Genomic DNA, 18,383 nt, shown 5'->3' on the forward strand with positions numbered 1-18,383 from the left:
CTTAAATCTTTCTAAATGTCACATGCTTGTCTAGATTACACGAGTCATTTTTATAAATATTAAGGTAACAGCTTCTCACAATGCTTCATGCGTCCAATGCTGTCCATTCAAGTGGCTGCTAGTTGTATCCAAGTCAGTACATTTTTTCTGAACCATGTTTTGATGACACTCAACTTTGAGATGCAGGGCGTGTCAACGTTACGCTATGGGCTACTAATGGGGCTGTTTGCCCTTAAGCAATGGCTATGGCACAGGCAGTGAGATCTCCCTATAACAGCCATCAGGTATATAGGGTTGGAGCTCTAATTTATTTCCAATTTTGTCAAGTATATGCTGAAAGATCTTACTTTGTACCTTGATTCTTCCATTTGTAAACTGAGGGTAGTACAGTAATATTTTGTAAAGTGCTTTAAGAACTTAATGCTTAAGTGTTAATTACTTTTGGCTTAAGGGATAGATGGAATTAGAAAGGTAATGAAGTGAAACTGGGTCTGGCCTTTGCGTGGAGTCCCCTCATATGTTGTACTAGAACTGGGCAAAAAAGTTAAGGTAAGATGGGCTGCAGGGCAGAAGGAAATCATCATAAGCTGTAAGACATCACTTTATAGAAAGTGTGTGTGTGGGGGGGGGGAATCCATGCTCCTGTTGTGCAGCTGTGACAGGTTTCAGGAGATCCTAAAAGCAGAGCTTGCATTAAGCTCTCAAGCTAGGGCAAAAAGCCACAGGAAAGTCCAAACCACTTGGGGGGGGGGGGGGAAGTGTGCAAAGAGTTGTTGTGTGCACAATTGTCTTGCTTTCTACTCTGCCAACTTAAGTTTTATGGCATAGGTGAACTATGGCATTTTTATAGCATGTTCTTAGAAAGGCGGAATGTCTGTTCTAACCATTTAAGTGACATTGGGGTCGCTGGGTACAAGTGGAGCTTTCAGAACACATGGAAGATATTTAGAGTTTTAAAAGGTTTCTGAATAAACTCACTGAAGGGGATAATGTAGTAATTATACATTGTAACTGATACTTCATGTAGGTTGTCTTTAGTTGCATATCCCTCAGTGGTTACTGTTCATCAGAAGAGCTGAAATAAGTTGATTCTTAACTCCAGTTTTGCAGCAAAGTGACAATGCCATGGTGCTGCAATGGTGAAGTGCAGTCAAACAACTGTATGAACAGGTTATGAAGAACTGAATTGTTAAGCACTGGAGGCTAATGACCTCAGTCCAGGCTAGTTTTATTGCATTCTAATAGCCATAATAGGAAGGGAAGTGGATATGGAAACAAAGGCAGCAAATCAAATTAAAACCAAGACAAGAGATTCTTATACTCATCAGGCTGTTTTCATCAGTTAACTGGGACAACAAAACTAGTATGTTTACAAAAGCTAAACTACATGTGCACACTTAGGCTAGGTCTGTACTGTAGGCTTTTTGCACCAGACCATCTGTTGTGCAAAAACTTGCAGTGCATCTACACTTCATAGATTCATAGACTTTAAGGTCAGAAGGGACCATTATGATCATCTAGTCTGACCCCCTGCACAGTGCAGGCCACAGAATCTCAACCACCCCTCTTAGAATAATCCTCTCACCTATGTCTCAGATATTGAAGCCTTCAAATACTTTGAAGGACCCAACATGCAGAGAGTCCTTCAGCTGTGATCTGTGCCCAATGCTACAGAGGAAGGCGAAAAACCTCCAGGGCCTCTGCCAATCTACCCTGGAGGAAAATTCCTTCCCGACCCCAAATATGGCGATCAGCTAAACCCTGAGCATGTGGGCAAGACTCACCAGCCAGACACCCAGAAAGTTCCCTATAGCAACTCCTATCATCCCTCCATTGACCTATTTCCAACTGATAATGAATGGTCAATTAGTTACCAAGATCATGTTATTTCATCCAACCATCCCCTTATCATAGAATCATAGAACTGGAAGAGACCCCAGAAGGTCATCAAGTCCAGCCCTCCGCTCTAGGCAGGACCAATCCCATCTAAATCAACCCGGCCAGGGCTTTGTCAAGCCGAGACTTAAATACCTCTAGGGATGGCGACTCCACTACTTCCCTAGGGAACCCATTCCAATGCTTCACTACCCTCCTAGTGAAATAGTTTTTCTTAATATCCAACCTGGACCTCTCCCACCACAACTTGAGCCCATTGCTCCTTGTTCTGCCATCTGTCACTACTGAGAACAGCCTCTCTCCATCCTCTTTGGAACCTCCCTTCAGGAAGTTGAAGGCTGCTATCAAATCCCCCCTCACTCTTCGCTTCTGCAGACTAAACAGACCCAAGTCCCTCAGCCTCTCCTCGTAGGTCATATGCTCCAGCCCCCTAATCATTTTGGTTGCCCTCCGCTGGACCCTCCAATGCTTCCGCATCCTTTTTGTAGTGGGGGGGGCCCAGAACTGGACACAATACTCCAGATGTGGCCTCACCAAAGCCGAATAAAGGGGAATAATGACATCTCTGGATCTGCTGGCAATGCTCCTCTTAATGCAACCTAATATGCCATTAGCCTTCTTGGCTACAAGGGCACACTGTTGACTCATATCTAGCTTCTCATCCACTGTAACCCCCAGGTCCTTTTCTGCAGAACTACTACTTAACTGGCTGGTCCCCAGCCTGTAACTATGCTTGGGATTCTTCCGTCCCAAGTGCAGGACTCTACACTTGTCTTTGTTGAATCTCATGAGATTTCTAGTGGCCCAATCCTCCAATTTGTCTAAGTCACTCTGGATCCTATCTCTGCCCTTAAGCGTATCTACCTCTCCCCCCAGCTTAGTGTCATCTGCAAACTTGCTGAGGGTGCACTCTATCCCCTCATCCAGGTCATTAATAAAGATATTGAACAAAACTGGTCCTAGAACCGAACCTTGGGGCACTCCACTAGAAACCGACCGCCATCCTGACATCGAACCGTTGATCACTACCCGCTGGGCCCAGCCTTCTAGCCATCTTACCGTCCATTTATCCAATCCACATTCCCTTAACTTGCTGGCAAGAATATTGTGGGAGACCGTATCAAAACCCTTGCTAAAGTCAAGGTATATAACATCCACTGACTTTCCCATGTCCACCGAGCCAGTTACCTCATCATAGAAGCTAATCAGATTGGTCAGGCACGACTTGCCCTTTGTGAATCCATGCTGACTATTCCTGATCACTTTCCTCTCATCCAAGTGTCTCAATGGATTCCTTTAGGATCCCTTCCATGATTTTTCCAGGAACCGAGGTAAGACTGACCGGCCTATAGTTCCCTGGATCGTCCTTCGTCCCTTTTTTGAAGATGGGCACTACATTTGCCTTTTTCCAATCATCTGGGATTTCTCCCGATCTCCACGACTTTTCAAAGATAATGGCCAAAGGCTCCTCAATGACATTTGCCAACTCCCTCAGTACCCTCGGGTGCATTAAGTCCGGACCCATGGATTTGTGTACGCTTAGCTTTTCTAAATAGTTCCTAACCTGTTCTTTACCCACCAAGGGCTGTCCATCTTCTTCCCATCTTGCGTCACTTAGCACAGAAGTCCAGGAGCTGACCTTGTCCGTGAATACAGAGGCAAAGAAAGCATTGAGTACTTCAGCTTTCCCCACATCCTCTGTCACTAGGTTACCTCCTTCATCCATTAGGGACTGCACACCCTCTCTGATCACCTTCTTCTTGTTGACATGCCTGTAGAAACCTTTCTTGTTATCCTTCACATCCTTAGCCAGTCGTAACTCCATTTGCGCTTTCTCCTTCCTGATAACCCCCCGGCATTCTCGAACTATACATTTAAACTCCTCCCTAGTCATTTGTCCAAGTTTCCACTTTCTGTAAGCTTCCTTTTTGTGCTTAAGTTCACCAAGGATTTCCCCTGTAAGCCAATCCGGTCTCCTACCAGGTTTGCCTCTCTTGCTACGCGTTGGGATGGTTTCTTTCTGTGCCTTCAATAAGGCTTCTTTAAAATACTGCCAGCTGTCCTGGACTCCTTTCCCCTTCATGTTAACATCCCAGGGGATTCTTTCCATCAGATCTCTGAGGGAGTCAAAATCTGCTTTTTTGAAGTCCAAGGTGTGTATTTTACTACTCTCTTTCCTTCCTTTGGTCAGGATTCTGAAATCTACCATCTCATGATCACTGCTTCCCAGGTTGTCACCCACCTCTACGTCCCCTATTAGTTCCTCCCTGTTTGTGAGAAGGTCGAGCTGTGCACGGCCCCTGGTCGGATCCTTCAGCACTTGTACCAAGAAGTTATCCCCAACATTCTCCAAAAACTTCCTGGATTGCCTGTGTACTGCCGTATTGGTTTCCCAACAGATGTCAGGGTGATTAAAGTCCCCATGAGAACCAGGGCCTGCGATCTGGAAGCACTGCATGTGTGTGCTTGCACAAGTAAATTTACAGTAAGGTGTCAGAACAGAGAGCTTCTTGCACAAGAGTTATTCTTCTCCCCATAAGGAATAAGCCCTCGTGCACAAGAAGGCAGTGTGGATGGGCAACAGGGGTTTCTTGTAAAAAAAAAAAAAAAAAAAAAAAAAAACCTATGGCTAAAATGGCCATCAGAGCTTTCTTGTGCAAAACAGCCACACTGCCATGGATGCTCTTACACAAAAGTGCATGGCAGTATGGATATGCTCTTGCACAAAACAGTTCTTGTGCAAGAAGCCTGCAGTGTCGATGTAGCCCACATCAGTCTACTTAGGAAATGACAGTAGTAATCCACTGCACTTAAATCTGCCTCAGCAGCAGGGAGAAGTGGTTGACATACACCAGCCCAAGTTTAAATAAAGGGGTAATAGCACGATCCGTTCAGAGGACAAGTCATGCCTCAAAATAAATCCAACATATCTGGAGTGGAATTAAGTAATCCTGATTCAGTTTTCAGGGACCTGAAGGAGGATTTGGACTCTAAGCACTAGTGGTAGTCATGTACTTGATACAATGTGGCTCTAGTGCATGACAGCTGATAAGCTGTGGCTCTGCAGCCAGGCATGAAAGCAGCCCAGCTCCTACATTTAAACTGCAACATGGGCAGGTCCAGGACCCAGCAGTCCCAGACCACTGCAGCCTTTTACATGTAGTAAGAGCCACAGTGGGGGACCCAGCATGAGCCCCTCCACCACACATTGTGGAGACAGTGCTGGAGAAACTGGCTTTTAAGCAGGTGAGGGAAGGGGAGGAAGATATGTGGGTAGTCAAGGAGTGACTCAACTACCCCATAAGCCTAACCTTACTGGCTAGTCAACTACTTGAGTAGTCACTTGTAGCCCTAGACTGGACCACTCGTTTCATGGACAATAGCATATGAATGAAATTTGAGATTACAGTAAATGGAGCTAGTACAGGAGTTTCCCCTCACTTTTTTACATGGATCAGTTCTCTACTGCAGAGGTCAGGCCTGGGAGAAGTTAGCACTGGTACTTCTTGATGTGTCAGTAGAAACCTGACACACCTCTGCAAAGCTAGAGTGACTCCTAATTGAGTAGATAAAGCTGCTGGAGTCTTAAAGTAGACTGAAGGGATTCAATTTTTAAAATCCTCTTCTGAATACCATATTCAAGTATCAAACCAACCGCTTTTACTTAAAAATCTGAAATTTGACATGTTAACTGAACTATACACAACTTGTGCATGAATACTATGTGTCTATGTACAGCAAGATTTAGACTTCATCTTAACTTTATTTCCTGAGCATCGTGTGGAGGTTCTGCCTGAGCATGCATAGACTAACCTAACTAAAAATATACCCTGTATTCATATTAGTTCCATTAACTGTTGTGCATAAGGATTAGTGTGTCCAGGCCACAACAACAATTGCTTTACATCCACTGCTGTCTCAGGTAAGTTTTAGCTAGCTGGTCAGTAGCATCAACCAGCAGGTATGATTTGCCCTGTCTTCTGTTCACTGCAACTCCCAATCTGGAAAGGCACCAGAGATGCAAAGTCCTCACCCAGACACTTGACTGTCCCCACATGCAACTTCTAGGCCAATGGTATCCCCCTCAGCAGCAGACAGAATAATACTGGTGCCTCCAAGCTGGTCCAAAGCAAATATACTTTTCAATATTGGATAGATTTTCCTCACATCCTGTGATATGAAGTAACCAAACATTCATCCAAGTCTAATGTAATTCAGAGAAATCTTTATATTAGCTTTAATTTACAAATTAAAATAAAAACTTTAGCTTTCAGAATAAACATTTAGAATCAGAAACTTGTTTCACAATGTACAAACATTAGAATACAGAACAATTATGTACAGAAAGTGACTATATTCTTAACCTCTGCCTTTTAACTTGATCAAACAGCAAGAGTTTGCACTCAATAGGAAACTGAAATGGAACACGGCTGAGTACCACAATTAAACATGCACATTACATTTAGAAAACTAAACATCCAGTTAAACTGACCGGATTGTTTGGAATTGGTCTTTAATAAAGTTGTAAACAAGGAAGCTAGAGGTTTGGCAGTATTTTGTTGCAAACAGCTTGCCATCCGGTGTTGGATCAGAGAAGGCGATTTCATCAGTGCTTAGGTAGCAGCCATACATGAATGTGTTTCTGAAAAAGATCAGTACAGTTTTCAATGCAGAGCAAAAGTTTGGTTCTGTCTATTATATGAGAGAGCATGAGCGAGCTAGCTCTTTTTGCTGTAGCATAAATGCCTGTGTTGTTCCCTGAACTGTTCTATACTTTAACAGCATTTCCATGCTCTTATTTTCCAAACGGGGAAAGCCTTTTTCAGTAGTGAATTCACTCCATGAAATATTAGCATAAATAGCAACAACGTGGGAGTGATTACACAATTTGAAACAGGAAAATGCAGCAAGTACAGTATTAGATCAATTTTATTTAGGAGGTTGGTTTCAGATTACCAATATCCCAGTCACAATGAGGATCTGGTAAGTACGGTTCCCCATAGTCATCTGTTTGTTACACTGATGCTGGAGAGCAAGTGCTCAGAGGCATCTGCAGGTCAGTGACCAGAAGTGTGCATCCTAAATAGTAACAGTTCTCAAAGAGAAAATCCACTGATTTCATGCAAACTATTTCCCAGGAATAGGTTTTCAGAAGGTGCATTACGATAGACATGTTGAATACCGACTGCAATAGCAGACTGTTTGTTTGTTTATTCTCAAGTCTTACAAATTTCAGTGTGTTGGGCGGATGGCAACTGTTAAAAGAGGGTATTTTACAAGCAAAGAAAGCTCAGTGTTCTCTCTAAGATCTTCCATCCGTGAGTGGAGTGAGTTGTCTTGTGCACCAACAAGGAGGTCATGGGCGCTTATTCGGGTGTACACTCCCAGGAAGCACTAGTCCCAGGGTTTGCAGGGAATGAGGTGCTGGGGCAGTGACATGTGGGGAGGTGCAACAGAGGGCTGGGGGGAGGAAGAGAGAAGAGATGCAGGGGCCCCCAGCCCCAGGAGCAGCCACCCCACAGCCTGACTCCAGCTATGGGCCTGCCCAGGGAGCAGCTAGGCAGCTTCTATGGGGCCCTGGGGGAAGGCTAGAGCTGGTCCCCTAGAGCAGCCCCCTAGCCACCCACCGCAAGGTCCCAGCCAGCCCCGCAAGCAGGCCTCATCCCCCTACCACATGGCCGTGCCAGGCTCCAGCTTCTGGAGCAGCCCTGAGCCCCACACCATCTGGCAGGTCTCAGTCCCTTGCCAAAGCAGGCCGCTGCCAGGGGAGTGGCTGCCCACCCCACAACCTCAGCTGGCCTCCCAAAAAGCCCCCCACCACCACCACGCTGCCTCAGCAGAGATATCAGTGACCAGTCGACTATCTGATAAGCATGTGCTTATCGATCGTTGACTAATGATGCAACTAGTCACTTCCCCCACCTCCTTGCTGCCTTTCAGAGAGGCAGCAGGGAACTGGTGGGAAAAGGGCAAGCAGAAGCAGAGGGACTCAAGCAGCCCCCCGCTGGCTGTGTGCTCCCTGCTTTTAAAATGTACCAGAGAGGGGCTCTTGTACATTTCAAAGGCAAGCCGCATGTGCAGGGAACATGGAGCCAACAGGGAACTCAAGCCCCTGCTCTCCAGGCACTACATTTCATAAGCAAGAGGCCCAGGGGGTGGTGTCTCCTACATTTCAAAAGCAGGAGGTCAGCGGGGGACTGCTTGAATCTCCTGCTGGCTCCATGCTCCCTGCGGTGCTTCTACCTTTGAACTGTAGCAGGAGCCAGCAGGGCTCTTGCTACAATTCAAAGGCAGAGGTGCCCTTATCAACTAATTGAAATCAACTATTCAACTGGTGAGTGCTGCTGTGTGGCTCTGGAACGGAGGTGAGCAGGCACTATGAGCCCATCCCCACTGCACAGTTTGGGTTGCTTCCTATTGGTTTAAATACACAGGGCAGTGGTTCTCAAAGTATTGGCTATGGATCACCGCGGGCTTGGCCCCCTCCCCTGCAGCGGGGCGCCCACACTGGCACTCCAGCCCCGGCCCCACCCTCCTATGGCTGGACTGCCAGCTTCCCACTCGGGGAAGGGGACCTCACAGGCCACATCCAGCTTGTGGAAGGAGCAACACGGTGCCACTCCCCCTCCCCCCAGCTGAGAGAACAGCACCACAGGAAACTACTCATCTGGAGGTTTCCCTGCTGCTCCATTGGCCAGAATCCAGCCAGGTAAGCACCCCCCATCGCCCTCATGCAACCCACCTCAACCAGCCCCTCTACTCTCATCCCTATACTGCTGCCCTACTGGACACGGAGTCCCCTCATTTTTAACCCCACCCCAGAGGGGCCACAAAATCTAAGAGACCTGGAACCCTACAAGGAGTTAATCTGGCCTGTGTGAAGCCCCCCCCCCCCCCCCCATCCCTCACCTCCCCTCCCATCCCAGTGGGGCTAGAGCCCAAGCACACTGAGGGGGTCTCAGTCAGGGGCCACATCAGAGGGGTTAGGGTTTGCTCTGCACTTTTATGACCCCAGAATGATCTGTCAGTCAGTGGTCCCTGACCCCCAAAAAGGTTCCCCAATCTAGCATGGACAGGCAATGCTGAAACGTTTTCTGTAAGTAGTTTACCAAACCTTAATGATTTTGAGTAATATTTCCTCTTACTGGTTATCTATGCCCCCTGTGTTATAGCTGCTTATTTATATTTTTATGTTCCAGGAACCTAATATGAATAATTTAGTATTTAAACTATTTAGAGGTATGTGACTGCATTGTGTCATCATGGATGGTTGGCTGGTGGTCTATGGAAAATTGAGAGCCACTGCTGTAGTGATGTTCTGAGACGTGCTCAGACAACTAAACTCTGCTTCCACTGAAGTCACCACATGCACTGTCTAGCCAAAGATGAGCACTGTCAAAAAGCAAAGAGCCATAGCAGTATGGCAGCGAAGTGTCTTTATACCATTCATCACAAAAGCACTAGGTCTGACAAGTCTGTGCCCAAGTGCATGCTTCAATCTGTACACGCAGCATTGCGCCATGAACCTCTGAATGACATTAGCTTACACCTTTAAGCACATATTTTTGCTTAATATTTTTGCTGCAAGCACTTTCTTCCCCGCGAAAATCAGCTATCTTGTTCCCATCATGTGTACAACCACTACAACTTGTTTCCCAGAAATTCCAAGAGTCTCCTGCTATACTTATGTTGCAGCCCTATTAATGGCCTACTCTGCAGTTCATCTTGGGACTGGCATCCCTTTTCCTTACCTGACTACATCCACCATACGACGTGCAATGCCTCTTCGCCGCATCAGGCTGAACACCCAGATTCTACTAACCCCACAAATGGCAGCTTCCGGCTTTGCGGAGCAACGCCAAGCACGATGGTGCTGCAGGATGTCTCGATTAGGGGACTGTGGAACATTAGGCTCAGACAGCACCCGGAATGCCTATCAAGGAGAAAAACCAAGTCAAATTAGTCTATCCTGAGAGAAATTTTCAGTTTAGAAAAGAGGAGACTGAGGGGGGATATGATAGAGGTCTATAAAATCATGAGTGGTGTGGAGAGGGCTGATAAAGAAAAGTTATTAGTTCCCATAATAGAAGAACTAGAGGACACCAAATGAAATTAATGGGTAGCAGGTTTAAAACGAATAAAAGAAAGTTCTTCTTCACACAGCGTGTAGTCAACCTGTGGAACTCCTTGCCAGAGGAGGCTGTGAAGGCTAGGACTATAATAGAGTTTAAAGAGAAGCTAGATAATTTCCTGGAGGTTAGGTCCATAAAAGGCTATTAGCCAGGGGATAAAATGGTGTCCTTGGCCTCTGTTTGTCAGAGGCTGGAGAGGGATGGCAGGAGACAAATCGCTTGATCATTGTCTTCGGTCCACCCTCTCTGGGGCACCTGGTGCTGACCACTGTGGGCAGACAGGCTACTGGGCTAGATGGACCTTTGGTCTGACCCAGTACGGCCGTTCTTATGTAAATACAGAAAACTCACAAGTGAATTTGCTACAGTGACACCAAAGGCAATCAGCTATCTCTTATGTTGGTCATTTAAAGAAAGGTAGATGGTTACATATACCAACATGGCCCAACACCTACATTTAGTTGAAGAAATACTGAGCAGAAGATTTTTTCCATCCATCTCTAAAAATGTGGTTAATTCTTGTAATGTGCATTTTGTTGTTGGTGAGAGGATAGAGCTCTAAAACCAAATCAGTCCAGTCCCGTTTTCCCATCCTCTTTGTAAGGCCAGGAGTAGCTGTGGCATATAAACTTAGATCAATGCTAACAACTCTAAGTCTGAATGCAATTTGCTTTCATCTGACATGGTTAAGATACTATTTAGAACACATACCTGTTTGATTTGTTCAGCAATTAAACAACCAATTATCTTCTTTTCATTGGATACAAAAAAGTAGGTTTTAATCTTGGATGGGCAGTTTAATGCAGTTTGTTTAAATCCCAGTTCATTATCTACAAGTTCTCGCACATCTTCTGCCTATATGTTAGGACAAGAGGTGCAGAGAGACACATTAGAGTGTAGGACAGACACAGCTTGAATTCAGAGAAGTAATCGATTTCAAACAAAGGGCTTGTACCCCTGAATGGAACTCAGCGATCACCACAATGAAAGTTCACCATGCAACTGCAGGAGCAGCTAGCAATTCATTAAAAGCCTTAGAAGCACATGCCAAACACACAACTAGTTTGGTAGATTTGTCCTCTAGTGATCATGCAAATAGAATAGTCTCCTAGAGTGGCAGAAGCTTCATTGCTTGATACATCTGAGGAGAGAACTTCTACTAATGGACATTCCTGCGCAGGCAGAAAGATGGACCCCAAACAATTCCTCCCACCCTTTAATATCTACCTAGCATGCAGATAGTTGTCTTTGTGGAAGATAGGAGCCTAACCTGAAGCTATGAGTGAGGGCATCATTGCACATTGATGCAACATTTATATGGCGAAGACTGAAGATTGGCCCCTTAAGGGCGCTGCCAAAACTTAGCCTGTGACTTGAATCACCAGAGTTTTGTCAGCCTAGCAGCAGCTGTGGCTCACCAGCTACTATGTGGACTGATTCCAAATCAGCAGAGGTTTTCCATTGTTTCTTTGTTAAACAAAGCACAGTAATAACTAAGTCAGCAATTAAAACTAGCTCTGGTGCTTTATACTGGATACATTCCAGGACTGGGGACTTGCCTTTCCGTTTTAAGGATTCCATAAGCCAACATAGTCCTAAATCACTCCCAAAATCTCTCTAGGCTCTTCTACCAATGGGCTCACACATACCCTCAGAGCCACTGGACTTCTGGACAGTGCTATTTTTCTACAGCAACAAATGTAACTCACTGGTTTTATTTCCTAACATCCGTCAGATTTAAGCAATCTAACAATAAAGCACTGCTGTGGAGAATTTAGCTAAGCTTTTTCCACTGAGTGTCAAAGCTATGTGTGTTTCAGACTGGATTTTACAAACATACAGTCTGGATCAGGGAAAACTAGATCTTCCCAAGTGTTTCTTCAAAAGGCACAAAAGGTAGCAAGAGTCATGCTCTACAAACAACAGTATCCTGAAGTCTGTTCTTACCTCAAATACATTAGGATCAGACTGAACTACTTACACTGATGAGCAGTCACTCACATTAACTTCAGTGCAACTATTTTTATGAATTAACTGCTCACTGATCAAGTGGTCCCATAACCTGGCCCTTAATGAGGCATCAAGCCACTGAAACAGATGGCAAGTGAGGAAAATGACAAGCCATGCTCCTTGGTAAAGAGCACATTGGGTAATGCTGATAATCTAAGAATAAGATCAGAAGGCCTCAGCACAGAGGAATGGTTCATCTGTGAGAGCAAACAAACTAGAAGATGAATAGGGCTGCCATTAGACTACTTAGTTTGGAGATGCTCAAAGAAGTGTTTAAACAAAGATAGGTATCGACCCTGTCTGGAACAAGGTCAGAAAAAGTCTGCAGCAAAATGGAGACTAGAATCCACATCTTCTGCCTCATGGTTGTGTGCATCAGCCACAAGTTTATGCTTCCTTTAAGTACGGTAGAAACCAGACATTGATTCAATGCAGAGCGATCACTGAGCATGAGGTTGGTCACGAAATATGGATTTCTCTTGACAAGTGGGAATTATGTAATTTCTGTTACACTTGAACCTCCTAAGCCAAGTGTCTGATCTGGGAACACCCATAGTTCAGACCCCAGATGGCTGGAGTGCTATAATAAATAATAAATAATAATAATAATGATAAACAAAATAGATTTAAATTATAGTGCAACAAAACAAAGAAGTACACATACGTGTGTGTGTGTATATCACCTACTATACAGTCTAGCACACATTTAATTTATAAACACGAGAAATGTACAATTAGTGGTTTTCTGGTCATAGTAGGGATAGGATAGTGTACACCAGTGGTCTCCAACCTTTTTACACCCAAGATCACTTTTTAAAATCTCAGAACAGGTGACGATCTACCGCCCTGCCCCTACCTTGAAGCCCCGCGCTCTCTTTTCTCCTGTCCATCACTTGCTATCCCCAGCCCTTACTTACACACTCTGATAAACAGTTTATTTTTAAATTATGCGATATATACAATTAAAGTCACGTGTTTATAGTTATGAAATAAATGGTCTGTTTTTTATTCATGCTATTTAAATCTAAAATGAAGCATTTAGAATTATACTTTTTGTGGGGACAGAGTTCTGCGTCTGGGGACGGGAGAGGGAACAGGGTGCTGGAAGGGCAGAGGACAGCATTCTACAGCAGGAGACAGGGGAGCGGGGACAGGGGGCTGGGGAATGAGGTGCCAGTGGAGGCAGAGTGTCCCCTGCATCTGCCTCCTCCCAGGATTCCCCCCTTCCCCCAGAGGGAAACCAGCGCATGCCTGCCCCCAGGCCGACCCCCCTCCCAAGCAAGGAAGCCCTGCACGCGCATGCCTGCCCCGGGGCCGACACCCCCCCACACACACAAGGAACCTCTGTGTGCATGCCTGCCCAGAGGACCGACCCTCCCCCCCCGCGTGCAATGAACCTGTGCGCACGCCTGCCCAGAGGACCGACCCTCCCCCCCGCGCGCAATGAACCTCTGCGTGCACGCCTGCCCAGAGGACCGACCCCCACCCCCCGCGCGCAAGGAACCTCTGCGCACACGCCTGCCCAGAGGACCGACCGCCCCCCGCGGCACAAGGAAGCCCCGCGCGCGCCTGCCCAGAGGACCGACCCGCCCCGGCGCAGGGAAGCCCCACGCGCGCCTGCCCAGAGGACCGACCGCCCCCCGCGGCACAAGGAAGCCCCGCGCGCGCCTGCCCCGGGACCGACCCGCCCCGGCGCAGGGAAGCCCCACGCGCGCCTGCCCAGAGGACCGACCCGCCCCGGCGCAGGGAAGCCCCACACGCGCCTGCCCAGAGGACCGACCCGCCCCAGCACAGGGAAGCCCCACACACGCCTGCCCCGGGACCGAACCCTCCGGCACGCGCCGAGAAACTCTGCACGCGCCTCCCCCAGGGCTGGCTCACCCCTCCTGTGCACTGCAGAGAGCCAATGCTCCCTCCCGCAGTACACTCAGCAGAACAGCTAGCGCACTTCCGGAATTGCCGGAAGTGGCGCTAAGCTGCGGGACTTCTGTCCATCCCCGGGAAGCCGACACTACCTCCATTTTCACTTGAGGTAGGTAGTGGGGCTTCTCAGGGGTGGGAGCGGACAGGACACCTCGCGATCGACCTGTTGGTGACCACAGGTGTACACATTTAAACAATTAACCAATGTACCTGAGCTCATCAGTTGACCTTCATGGTTACATTCCAACTCCCCACACATACCAGCTCCCATGAAACTGCATCCTGCCCCCCCCGCCCCCCACAGTGCAGTAGTGATGAGAGGGGGGCATGCCGAGGCAGGAACCAGTGCTCATGGGGAGCTCACTTTTAAAGATGTCTTGCCCCTTCCCCCACCCAAGTGTAAACTTGTAACCACTGACATTTTCAGGGGTTACACATTTACAAGAAAAAAAAAATCACAACGTAACATCCCTAGTTAATAGACTTTTACTCTTCACTATGACAAACACCTATAGTCTGGAAAATTCCATAACCTGAGCTAGCCTATTCCCCAAGGTTGCTGGATTAAAGAGGTTCAAGTGTATGAGAATTAATACCGTAGTAACATCTATGGACTATGGCTCATCATGCTAGACACAGTACAGAAAAAGCTAGAAAGAAACATTGGACCTTTTTGATGGCATATTTTGGATCATCTGGAAGGACCAAAACGATTTTCCCATCCCAGAACTCTGCAACCACACGCTCTTTCTTCCAGCCCTATCAGAGAGAGAATAAAAACAATTATCTGCAAGGAAGAAGAAAAAGGGATTCAGTGAAGATCTCTTTAATAGACCAAGACTCCACAGTTGTAACGTGAACCCATGCAGCTTACAGGCAGGAAATTAAATCACCCATTAGTTCACGTATGTCAGCGAAAGGTGATTGCTGGAACAGAAGTAATTTAATCATGTTACTTGGATACAAAGCCTTTGTATAGTGTAGCTGTAACTCTGTACCTGACGGTATGTACTATTTCAAGAGTTCTTTGGCAAAAAAGCATCAGTCATTGCCTTACCGCATATCTAATTCCCTCAAGAAACCTTTGGTGATGCTGAATGTGTTGAGCTTCATCCTCTGGGCTGGCAGCTGTATAGATCATGCCACATGATTTGCATATGATTGCACCAAAATGTTTCTGTCCAGCATCCTGCCATTACAAATAAATGTCAGAAGCGTCAGAGTTAAGAGGGCAAGATTGTGTATTTATAGAAGACTCAATTGTAGGACACACTTTAGTCAAGGCATACAGTGTGTCCTTCATAAGATAGAAAAACTATGTATACAACAAATTAATCAGTTGGGTGTGGATGATATCTTCCACTAATACTGCTGATTCATGGAGAGGTCTGCGAGCGTCCCCTAAGGAAAACCTGCTCGTCAGTCCTCGTCAGTCCTCCGCTCACACCCACACCCTTCTCGTATGTATACAACGAGACCTAAACACAGAGACTGAGGGAAACAGACAGCAAGTGGCAGGGCAGGGATTATTTACTCAATTCCAGGACCATCCCTCCAGAACACACCGCCTCCTTTTCTATGAAGGATTCACTAAGTAGTGAATTGGGAAGCCAATGAGGGTGGGAGGTGAAATGGGCAATGGGGGAATTATATTCCAAGAATGTTCTAAAAACATACATAATAAAGAATAAAAAAAACGTAATCAAAATGCATCTCTTAATGGAAAGCAACATGGGAGGGAGCCCATTGGTGAAGTTCCTCAGAGACCTCTTCCACTTGGTTCCCCCTCTACTCAGGCTCCTCTATATGGCAAATAGGGGTGTAAAATCCTGCTTGGTTAACCAGTTAAATGATAGGTTAACCAAGAGGAATCTCGGGCTCCTGGCCAATGGTTAACCATTAACTGGTAAGAGTAATGCTCACTGGGTAACCAGACACCCGTTCAGACCCAGAATAGCAAAGCTACACTGAGATAAGACTCCAGCATAGGCAGTTGGCCTCTTCCTTTATATTGTTACACATTATAGTGCACCACATTTTTTGGACTGATTTGGTTACTTTGTAGGAACTAGTCCCTTTACAGCAGAGGTGGGCAATAATTTTTGAAGGGGGGGGCCCACTCCACAAATTTCTGAAGTGGCCCAGGCACCACGAAAGGGGCGGGGCCTTTGGCGGAAGGGGCTGGGCCAGGACATGGGCACGGATGGCTTACATTTACCCTCATGTTTACATTTGACTCCTCTATTATTACCTTCGCCACTGTAAAAGGTTCCCTGGGTGTTCCCCCTCATCTTATGAATTGTCTCCACTACCAAGCACACAACACTGCAGCAATTGATCCACTGCTGGTTGATTTAGTGATTCTAGTAAAGACCCACTAAAATCAACCACCAATCATTCTGGGTATGTCTACACTACAAAGTTAGTTCAAATTAACTTTGATAGGCGCTACACTAGCGATCCGCTAGTTCAAACTTAATTCGAACTAGGTAAACCTCATTCTACGAGGACTAACGCCTAGTTCAAATTAACTAGTTCGAATTAAAGGCTGTGTAGCCCCTTAATTCGAACTAGTGGGAGGCTAGCCCTCCCCAGATTTCCCTGGTGGCCACTCTGGGCACCACCAGGGAAACTCTTCTGTCCCCCTCCCGGCCCCAGAAGCCCTTAAAGGGGCACGGGCGGGCGGGCTACGGTGCCCGTGCCAGGTGCAAGCCTTCCAGCACCCAGCCAGCAGACCCTGCACCTGGCACGGCTCGAGCCAGCCACCCACTGCCACCCAGCCCTCCGCCTCTTCCCGGGACCAGGCTGGCGGCTCCCGGGAGCCTGCCCAGGTCCGCAAGAGGCGGGCGCCCGCCTGGTCTAGTGCGGACATCGTGGACCTCATCCACAACCTCCACACTAGGCACAGGAAAGTGGCTGTCTAGGGCAGGATAGCTGCCAGCCTGGCCACCCAGGAGCAGGTTTGCATGAAAATCAAGGTGGTCCACTGAGACCCCCGACCCTGAGCCCTGAGCTTAGAATGGCCGTACTGGGTCAGACCAAAGGTCCATCTAGCCCAGTAGCCTGTCTGTCGACAGCGGCCAACACTAGGGACCCTGGAGGGGATGGACCGAAGACAATGACCAAGCCATTTGTCTCGTGCCATCCATCTCCAGCCTTCCACAAACAGAGGCCAGGGACACCATTTCTACCCCCTAGCTAATACCACTCCATGGACCCAACCTCCATGACTTTATCTAACTTCTCTTTAAACTCTGTTCTAGTTCTAGCCTTCACAGCCTCCTGCAGCAAGGAGTTCCACAGGTTGACTATTTGCTTTGTGAAGAAGAACTTTCTGTTATTAGTTTGAAGCCTGCTACCCATTCATTTCATTTGGTGTCCTTTAGTCCTTCTATTATGGGAACTAATGAAGAACTTTTCTTTATGCACCCTCTCCACACCACTCATGCTTTTATAGACATCTATCATATCCCCCCTCAGTCTCCTCTTTTCTAAGCTGAGAAGTCCCAGTCTCTTTAGCCTCTTTTCATATGGGACCTGTTCCGAACCCCTGATCATTTTAGTTGCCCTCCCCTCTTCCATCCTCTCTCTTCCCCTCTCCCCCTCCTTTTCCCAGTCTCCCCGAGTTTTGTTCAATAAAGAGAGTTTCTGGTTTTGAACACACTTGTCCTTTATTTTGTACATCAGGAAGGGGGGCTAGGGAGGGGTAAGTGGAAGGAGGTCAGGGAGGAATGGGGTACGAGCCCCTGATGGGGAGGGCTGGGCTGGCTCTGCGGGCTCCTCGGGGTGGAAGCTCTCCTGAAGCCCCTTGATTGACCCCCCCCCCCCCGGATGGCAGCCTGCGGCAAGTGCAGCCGGGCTAATGGCCGAGTGCTGTGATGTGCCGAGTGTGGGCACTCGGGCACTCCAAGCCAGGACTGCTTTGCAAGCAGGGAACCCCTGAGAACTGTCTGTCCGAGATGGGGGTCGGGTCCCTTTAAGCACAGCCCTCGGCTAGCCTGAGACAGCAGCTCCACGCTCTAAGTCCTTATCTGATGCCCTGCCGGCACTGCTTCCGGCCATCCTTAACCCCAGTTCTGGGTTCACTCAGTGTGGACATGCTAGTTCGAATTAGCAAAACACTAATTCAAACTAGTTTTTAAGTCTAGATGCGCTAATTCGAATTAGTTCGAATTAGTTAATTCGAACTAAGCTAATTCGAATTAGTGCTGTAGTGTAGACATACCCCCAGTCAGTATTCCAGAAGACTAAGGGGAATCCACGGGAGAGTTTTTTCTGTCGATCCCCTTCCTCCTTACCCTTCCCCCAGTGTGGAGCTCAGCAGTAAGTGGAGCAAAGCTACGTCAGTTTGTGTTACGATACTAACATAGCTCCAATTGCGTAGCTTTGATCAGCCTGTCCTTGTTGTGTAGACCTGCTCTT

General features: G+C 47.1%; 1 protein-coding gene across 2 annotated transcripts in view; it reads right to left on the reverse strand.

Moving 5' to 3' along the window:
- Window positions 1-6,101: 6,101 nt before the first annotated feature.
- Window positions 6,102-18,383, reverse strand: part of ESCO2 (establishment of sister chromatid cohesion N-acetyltransferase 2) — a 31,878-nt gene continuing 19,596 nt past the window's right edge. For both annotated transcript variants that reach the window (XM_075925951.2, XM_075925950.2), the window contains exons 7-11: window positions 15,019-15,150; window positions 14,631-14,720; window positions 10,740-10,883; window positions 9,648-9,829; window positions 6,102-6,538 (exon numbers count right to left, since the gene is read on the reverse strand). In XM_075925951.2, the coding sequence (XP_075782066.2) occupies window positions 6,379-6,538; window positions 9,648-9,829; window positions 10,740-10,883; window positions 14,631-14,720; window positions 15,019-15,150 (708 nt within the window). In that variant the 3' untranslated portion in view covers window positions 6,102-6,378. The remainder of the gene's footprint in view (window positions 6,539-9,647; window positions 9,830-10,739; window positions 10,884-14,630; window positions 14,721-15,018; window positions 15,151-18,383) is intronic.

The sequence above is a fragment of the Pelodiscus sinensis genome, chromosome 3, assembly GCF_052426305.1.
Source record: "Pelodiscus sinensis isolate ZL-2025 chromosome 3, ASM5242630v1, whole genome shotgun sequence".
Lineage (NCBI taxonomy): Eukaryota > Metazoa > Chordata > Testudines > Trionychidae > Pelodiscus > Pelodiscus sinensis.